Genomic DNA, 8,632 nt, shown 5'->3' on the forward strand with positions numbered 1-8,632 from the left:
CTACAGCCAAAAATAACCAGGCATTGTGGCGGGCACCTGTAGTCCCAGCTACTCGGTAGGCTGAGATTGGAGAATCGCTTAAGCCCAAGAGTTTGAGGTTGCTGTAAGCCAAGGCACTCTACGGAGGGCGACATAGTGAGATTCTGTCTCAAAAAAAAAAATGTATACCATCATGAAGCCCTATGATCACAGTTCTTCGCAAACCCAATCGATCCCCAATACAACATATGTCTTTCTCTGTGATGTTATTCATTGGCGTGTCCCACATTTTTAAGTTATTTTGCCTTACACATATATCCTTTACCCTTCAAATAACCTCCGGGGAAATGTCTCTTACGCTAACCTTACTTGGGTCAACCTTGATCCCCTTGGAGCAGTGGTTCTTAACCTTCCTAATGCCCCAGCCCTTTAATACAGTTCCTGTGGGTCACGACCCGCAAGTTGAGAACAGCTGCCTTAGAGTATATTAACCAATATCAGTATCATTTTGGGGCCGGGTGCAGTGGCTCATGCCTGAAAATCCTAGCACTCTGGGAGGCTGAGAAGGGTGGGTTGCCTGAGCTCACTGGTTCCAGACCATCCTGAGCAAGAGCAAGAGCAAGACCCAGTCTCTAACACCAGCCAGGCACCTACAGTCCCAGCTACTCAGGAGGCTAAGGCAAGAAAATCGCTTGAGCCCAAAAGTTTGAGGTTGCTATGAACTATGACGCCAGGGCACTCTATTGAGGGCGACAAAGCAAGACGCTGTCTCAAAAAAAAAAAACAAACAAAAAAAACATTTTGCATTTGCTAATAATCACATCAATTCAGCATCAGTATTTTGAAATTGGTAAGCCTTATTTCCAATCCTTTCCACCTATCATCCTATGGAAATGGGAACAGTAATGATTTTGCATAAGTTTCAATATCCCAAGTAAGCCAAGCTGACATTAATTTTCATTGCTTGTGGCATTTCTTCCAGATGACAGGAAAGTAACCCAGGAAACAAAGAATAGAACACTTGCCCATATGTCATCTCTGCCATGCCTGCATTAGAATGCCAACTTTATTACATAGTAGCACATAGAAGATACACTGTTTCTGTGACCTAAGTATCTTAAAACTATGAACCTCCTCACTTAATGGTCTCAACTAAGATTTCCCAACAGGTGCATCCTGGCATCTATCATACATGAAAAACAAAGGGGAAGCCTACAAACCTACCACATAGAAGTTACACATGACTTGTTTATTGCTATTTACCATTTTAACTCCTTATAGTATAGATTATAGAAAGTTCTTGGGAAATTTCCACATTTTTATTATGACCTTTAAGATAATATTTCTTATTTCTCTCTCCACCTTATCACTCACTAATCTATCATTATAGTTCCTTTTCACTAGAAATCTAATGCAGAGAACACTTGGAACAAGAATCTTCACTCTTCTGCAGGTACACGTACCAAAGAACATTTTCTCACTGGCATATAGCTGTATCATTCAATAATAGCTGCGCAAACATAAAATGCTAACCACTGTATCTTAATGGCTTTTTACAGCTTTACATCACTATACAAACAAAATTTTCTTTAAGAGAGCTGTAATGCAAAATGTTGAATACACCTGAATCTTAAGTTTACATTTCCCACTGTTTGTGTAACACTAAATTTTGTAAACAAGTATCTCTTAACCTGGTAAATACTGGCAGAAGTAATGTCTCAATTCAGAAACTGGTAAGATCTGAGTTCAGATTCTTTTTTTATTTTTTCTTCACACACATACACAGACTGAGGGAAAGAGCGAGAGCTACACATACACACACACACACACATACACACACACAGCCTTTTCTTTTTTTTTTTTTGAGACAGGGTCTCACTATGTTACCCTTGGTAGAGTGCTCTGGCGTCACAGCTCACAGCAACCTCAAACTCTTGGGCTTAAATGATTCTCTTGCCTCAACCTCCCAAGTAGCTGGGACTACAGGCGCCAGCCACAACACCTGGCTGTTTTTCTTTGTTGTCGTTGTTGTTGTAATTGTTGTTTAGCAGGCCCTGGCTGGGTTCAAACCTGCCAGCCCTGATATATGTGGCGGGCACCCTAACCACTAAGCATGGGCGCCAAGCCTCTGAAAACATTTTAACAAGCAAATACATCAGCCTAGATTACAAAGATTTCCAAAGATAAAAACCACAGTTGAAAGAAATGCCTACCTAGGGTTGGTGCCTGTAGCTCAGCAGCTACAGTGCCAGCCACATACAGCGCAGCTAGTGGGTTCAAACCCAGCTGGGGCCTGCCAAACAACAATGGCAACTACAACCAAAAAAAAAAAATTTTTTTTTTCTGGGCGTTGTGGCAGAGCCTGTAAGTCCCAGCTACTTGGGAGGTTGAGACAAGGGAATTGCTTAAGCCCAAGAGTTTGAGGTTGCTGTGAGCTGTGATTCCACAGAACTCTGAGGGCAACATAGTAAGACTCTGTCTCAAAAAAAGAAAAGAAAAAGAAAAGAAATGCCTACCTAAAGACAAAAGAATGCCTAAACTAAAACAGTTAACAATAAATCCCCTATGACACAGTGTAACTTATCACTGTCAGAAACCTCCCAAGATGCCCTTGGGACACCAACAAGTAACAGATCTGGACAAAAGAGAACAGAGTTGAAAATGTAATTGTATCACCTTTGCAAAAGCTCACTTGTACTTTGCCATCCCTGAGTTTATCCTCCACACTTGACGACTCAATTATAGCTATATAAAAATATATAATTGCCAGCAGCAAACATAATGGTCATGAGTACAAGTTCAGGAGTCCAAAAACCAACCTGAATTCAGGTTCTGCCAATTTAACAGATATGTGTACTTGGCCGAGTTACTTAGCTCTCTGTGTCTCAGCTGTCCCAATTGAAAATGGGAGTAATAATATCATCTACATCATAGTGTTACTGTGAAGATTATGAAATATTACTCATAAAGCCTGTCCTGTTTGTAATTATAATAAATTAGCAAATATTTTTATATGTATGTCCCTTGGCTAGGTGTGGCGCTCACGCCTCTAATTCCAGCACTCTGGAAGGCTGAGGCCAGTGAATTGCTTGAGCTCAGTTTCAGACCAGCCTGAGCAAGAGCGAGACCCCATCTCTAAAAAATGAGCAAGCAGGGCGGCGCCTGTGGCTCAGCGGGTAGGGCGCCGGTCCCATATGCCGGAGGTGGCGGGTTCAAACCCAGCCCCGGCCAAAAAAAAATAAAATAAAATAAAAAAAAAAAAAAAAAAAAAAAATGAGCAAGCACTGTGACAGGGACCTGTAGTCCCGGAGGCTGAAGAAAGACAATTTCTTGAGCCCAAGAGTGGAAGTTGCTGTGAGGATACATTGCCATGGCACTCTACGGAGGGTGACAAAATGAGACTGTCTCAAAGGAAAAAAAAAAAAAACATGTCCCTGATGATGTTTACTTTCTACATTTTTTTTTTTTTTTTTGTAGAGACAGAGTCACTTTACCGCCCTCAGTAGAGTACCGTGGCGTCACACAGCTCACAGCAACACACAGCTCACAGCAACCTCACACAAGCTGGCTCTTGGGCTTACGCGATTCTCTTGCCTCAGCCTCCCGAGCAGCTGGGACTACAGGCGCCTGCCACAGCGCCCGGCTATTTTTTTATTGCAGTTTGGCCAGGGCCAGGTTTGAACCCGCCACCCTCGGTATATGGGGCCGGCGCCCTACTCACTGAGCCACAGGCGCCGCCCTACTTTCTACATTCTTAAGTGCTTCAAATGGTACATCACAGTTGAGCTTCTTACTACGTAAAACAAAATACCTTTGAAACTTTAGGTGTTCACAAATTCTTTAAAAGTGAACCCAATGGGGTGGCGCCTGTGGCTCAAGGAGTAGGGAGCCGGTCCCATATGCCAGAGGTGGCGGGTTCAAACCCAGCCCTGACCAAAAAAAAAAAAAAAAAAGTGAACCCAATGCTCTGACTCCATACTAAGTTCAAGAGACATTCAAACTCTCCAAAACTTGAACATAGTGGCAAATTGGTAGAGTGAAATTCTACAATTAAGTAATTCCACCAAATTAACGGCAAAGAAAATGATAGCCAGAGAAGATGAATGAAGAAAGTTCCAGGTATAGGGCGGCGCGTGTGGCTCCGTCGGTAAGGCGCCGGCCCCATATACCGAGGGTGACGGGTTCAAACCCGGCCCCGGCTGAACTGCAACCAAAAAATAGCCGGGCGTTGTGGTGGGCACCTGTAGTCCCAGCTACTTGGGAGGCTGAGGCAAGAGAATCGCTCAAGCCCAGGAGTTGGAGGTTGCTGTGAGCTGTGTGACGCCACGGCACTCTACCGAGGGCCATAAAGTGAGACTCTGTCTCTATAAAAAAAAAAAAAAAGAAAGTTCCAGGTATATAAAATCTGTTAAAGCAACAGGATCTGTCCACTATACTTGGAAACCTATTATGGCTTTCTTCCCGAGTGTAGTCAGTGGTTTCCCTTCGTTTATCACTTAAAACCCTAAAGAAAGGCCACATTTAATTTTGAATAACCTGAAGTTGAAAAATGTCTCAGATACATTATGCCCAGGTGCACCCTATTACATTATATTCTCTCCAGTAACTTTAAATAAAAAGATATCATTAATGAAAGTCTACCTGTAATTTTCCCCTTATTAAAACATATACTTTATGTTTATAAAACCCCACTTTACTTTTAAATGAATGCTTTTTAGGACGGCACCTGTGGCTCAAAGGAGTAGGGTGCTGGCCCTATATGCTCAAGGTGGCGGGTTCAAGCCCAGCCCCGGCCAATAACTGCAAAAACTGCAAAAAATAAAATAAAATAAAATAATAAAAATGAATGCTTTTTAGAATGTTAGCAAGCAATTTATAAAAGATTTTAACATTTTGGTGGTGCCCATAGCTTAGTGGGTAGGGTGCTGGCCACATACACCCAGGCTGGAGGGTTCGAACCCGGCTCAAAAGTTAAGCCCAAAAGTTAGAGGTTGCTGTGTGCTGTGACACCAGGGCACTTTACTGAAGGTGACACAGTGAGACACACGTGTCAAAAAAAAAAAAAAAAAAAAAAAAAAAACATTTTTTCAACTTTTTGTAACTGTCCAAAAGATTTCCATTTTCAATGCCCTATTTACCCAAAATGCTAGGATATTTGAATTTTAAAAACCAACATTTTCCTAGCTGACCCAACATAGCAGGAGTTGGTTCTGTCAACATAAAGCCAAAAAATAAAGTTAAAGTATATGTAGTATCTTCAAGACTATTAAGCAACCAAAATCGTGTTTTATAATAACCCAACCAGAGTATCAGAAGAAAGGGTCACCTTACTTAGAAGCTGGGTATTGAAAAGGTACAGGATAACTTTCTCAATTTTTTCAGATGACAGCATTCATACTGTTACCCAATTTTCAAAATCTTTATTCAAAGCCTTGAAAATCCTGTGCCTTTGTTAAGCCTGTTGTAATTCTGTAGTTGACAGCAATTTTTCCTCAAAACTTAATTGTCTATTAAGTTTTCTTAATAGAAAATGTTATCTATTTTTAATTTTATTAGGTCACCTTGAAATTCTTTCCTCTGAAAAGCATGAGGTTTTAGCTTTCAACACATCTCTTTAAAATTTACTAATGGAACTTAATGCACCTTGTAGTCTACTCGGGTTTTATGGTGTTTGCTTTAAAAAAAAAAATCATCGGGCAGCGCCTGTGGCTCAAAGGAGTAAAAGGAGTAGGACGTCGGCCCCATATACTGGAAGTGGTGGGTTCAAACCCAGCCCCAGACAAAAACTGCAAAAAAAATAAAATTAAAAATAAAACTCATCTTTCTGGCGCCAGTAGCACAGTAGTTATGGCACCAGCCACATGCACCCAGGCTGGCAGGTTCAAGTCTGGCCCGGGCCAACTAATCAACAATGACACCTACAACAAAAAAATAGCTGGGCCCTGTGGCAGGCACCTGTAGTCCAGCCACTTGGGAAACTGAGGCAAGAGAATCACTTAAGCCCAGGAGTTAGAGGTTGCTGTGAGCTGTGACAATACAGCACTCTACCGAGGATGACATAGTGAGACTCAGTCTCAAAAAAAAAAAAAAAATCTTTCTCGGAGTGAATAGGAACTGCTTCAAACTTCAGTGGACCTGCATTATATCCTTAAATACCTTAAGATTCTGTATTGTGCTGCAGCTATACAGCAGGCTCATGATCACAAAGCTTTTCAAAAGCCCCAGATCCCTTACTGCTGCAAAACTTCTAAGGAGCATTCTCCATAGCAGAATGTTAACAACGTTGTGTTAAAACTGTTCAATTGCTTTACCTGTTTTATTTTCCGACCCAATCGCCTCAGGAAATTCAATTCCCTTAAACTGCCTGCTGAAACATCTGCATCCTTTATAAAGTATTCCAGTTTTGCTTTGAGTAAGATCTAGAGTGGAGTAAAAACTTGAGTTCTGAGGTTCATCCCCTGACCCAAATTGCAGTTGCCAGGATATGCGGTAGTAATGCAGTGGTTTCTTTGAGACTCCGAGGATGTATTTTACGTAGAAATAGCCAATTTCTACTAAATCCCTTTCAGTCTCCGAGATTTCAGCGGTAACTGCTCAACAGCAAGGTATTTTTAAACAGCCAAAAGACGAGTTATCCTGCTTTGGCCTTTACTTTTTCCTCAATAAAGCTTGCCATCACAAGGGCGTCTTTCCACACCAGTATTTGCAAATAAGGAAAAACCAAGCTTTTCGCAAGCTTGGAAGGCCTATTATCACTAGGCTTCTTACAAATCTTTAGAGGTAGGATTTGAGGTTAAGCTTACATTGGACCACAGTCCTATAACTTACTGTTTTCCAAGCCCAATTAATAGCTTCACAACAAAAGCAACATTTCTGTCCCAGGAAATCTCAATGTTTGACTATTCAAAAAGGCGTCTGCTTAGCAAGGCAACCTTTTTCCCAGGCAAGGAAAGGAAAAATAGACAATGAAAGGGATTTATTTATCAGAGTGAAGAAAGTGGGAATAAGGATCCCAAGAAGAACCGTGCGAGCAAAATCCAGAGGTTCGGAAGCCCTGGCCTCACCAACACTAGCCCCAAGCCCTCCCAGCCCAGCCCAACCCAACCCAACCCTCTTTTCCCCTGGGGTCAGCCCTTCCCCGGCACAAGCCCGGAAGACCCCGAAGACACAGCACAGCGCCCTGGCTGGAGTTCCGAAACCCGACGCAAAACAGGCAGAAGCCGCAAACCTGGCGGCCTGAGTTTAAGAGGTGAGAGAATGAAGGGTAAGAGGAGATGCGGCCTCGTTTCAAGCCGGGAGGCCCCTGGAGAAATCAGAGATGAGAGAAGAGCGAGGCAGCTCGAAAGCCGAAGCAGAGCCTGGTAGGAAAGAGGCCTGGGAGCCGGGGATGAAGGAGGTTCTGGGCTGGACTAGCGCCTTTGCCGGCTCCTCAGAGACGCCAGTGTTTACCTGAAAGTCTCGGTCCTCGTTGAAGCGGGAGAAGCGGTCCGCCATTTTGCCGCCTTCACTCCTCTCAGGACGAAGCTCTCCGGTTTGCTCCTTCCCTCCCGCGACACCCGCCCCTCCCCGGTTCCCCGCCTCCTCCCACGCCCACCAGGCGCGCGCAGCCTTGGGAGGGAACAAGCAAGAACGCGCGTCCTGACCAGAGCCCCGCCGGCGCAGGCGCCTGCCAGCCCTGAAGGGGGAACCTCCCCTGCCGTCCTCGCTCGCGCGCGGCCCAGAGCGACCCCGGCGGCCGCGCGTGCGCACTAGCGTCCAAAAGCCGCAAGCGCTTCCGGAGAGAAAGGGCGCAAAGGGCATGGTAGAAAAGGGTTTGGGTGTTTTTTACCTGTTCAGTTGACCGGGTGCAATATGTTCTTTTCCCCGTTGCTTCTCTTGAGTACGCAGAAGTCCCTCCTTCACTGTATTCACCAAATAGCAGCATAACGTTGTGGTAGAAAGCGTAGACTTTAGAGCCAGGCTACTTAGCTTCGAATCCCAGTTCACCCAAAGGATTAAATGGTTAACGAGGGCGGCGCCTGTGGCTCAGTCGGTAAGGCGCCGGCCCCATATACCGAGGGTGGTGGGTTCAAAACTGGCCCCGGCTGAACTGCAACCAAAAAATAGCTGGGCGTTGTGGCGGGCGCCTGTAGTCCCAGCTGCTCGGAAGGCTGAGGCAAGAGAATCGCTTAAGCCCAGGAGTTGGAGGTTGCTGTGAGCTGTGTGAGGCCACGGCACTCTACCGAGGGCCATAAAGTGAGACTCTGTCTCTACAAAAAAAAAAAAAATGGTTAACGAGACAGGAAAGACCTCTTCTCTCATACGGCTTTCATTCCAGTGGAAGAAATCAGATAGCTAATAAAACAATGATGTAATTTTATTTTATTTATTTACTTTTTTTTTTTGTAGATACAGAGTCTCACCGTACTGCCCTCGGGTAGAGTGCCGTGGCCTCACACAGCTCACAGCAACCTCTAACTCTTGGGCTACGCGATTCTCTTGCCTCAGCCTCCCAAGCAGCTGGGACTACAGGCGCCCGCCACAACGCCCGGCTATAATGATGTAATTTTAAGTATTAAAGAGTGCCACAAAAAATAAAACTGGATGCAGCGGTGAGAGGGTCGACCTCGAAAACGACCTTTGACCCGAGGCACAGCAGGGGGTCCTCGGCCTG

General features: G+C 44.4%; 1 protein-coding gene across 4 annotated transcripts in view; it reads right to left on the minus strand.

The window, feature by feature from the left end:
* The window catches only part of GPATCH8 (G-patch domain containing 8), a 103,127-nt gene extending 95,170 nt beyond the window's left edge, over window positions 1-7,957 (minus strand). For 2 of the 4 annotated variants that reach the window (XM_053570293.1, XM_053570294.1), the window contains exon 1: window positions 7,429-7,449. Coding sequence is in view for 2 of the 4 variants with exons in the window: in XM_053570291.1 (XP_053426266.1) it covers window positions 7,808-7,903 (96 nt within the window). In the remaining 2 variants the exon portion in view is untranslated. Of the gene's footprint in view, window positions 1-7,428; window positions 7,688-7,807 lie in introns of those variants that run through there. The other 2 variants (XM_053570291.1, XM_053570292.1) reach the window with 2 other exon arrangements.
* Between the last annotated feature and the right edge of the window lie 675 nt (window positions 7,958-8,632).

The sequence above is a fragment of the Nycticebus coucang genome, chromosome 18 (assembly GCF_027406575.1).
Source record: "Nycticebus coucang isolate mNycCou1 chromosome 18, mNycCou1.pri, whole genome shotgun sequence".
NCBI lineage: Eukaryota > Metazoa > Chordata > Mammalia > Primates > Lorisidae > Nycticebus > Nycticebus coucang.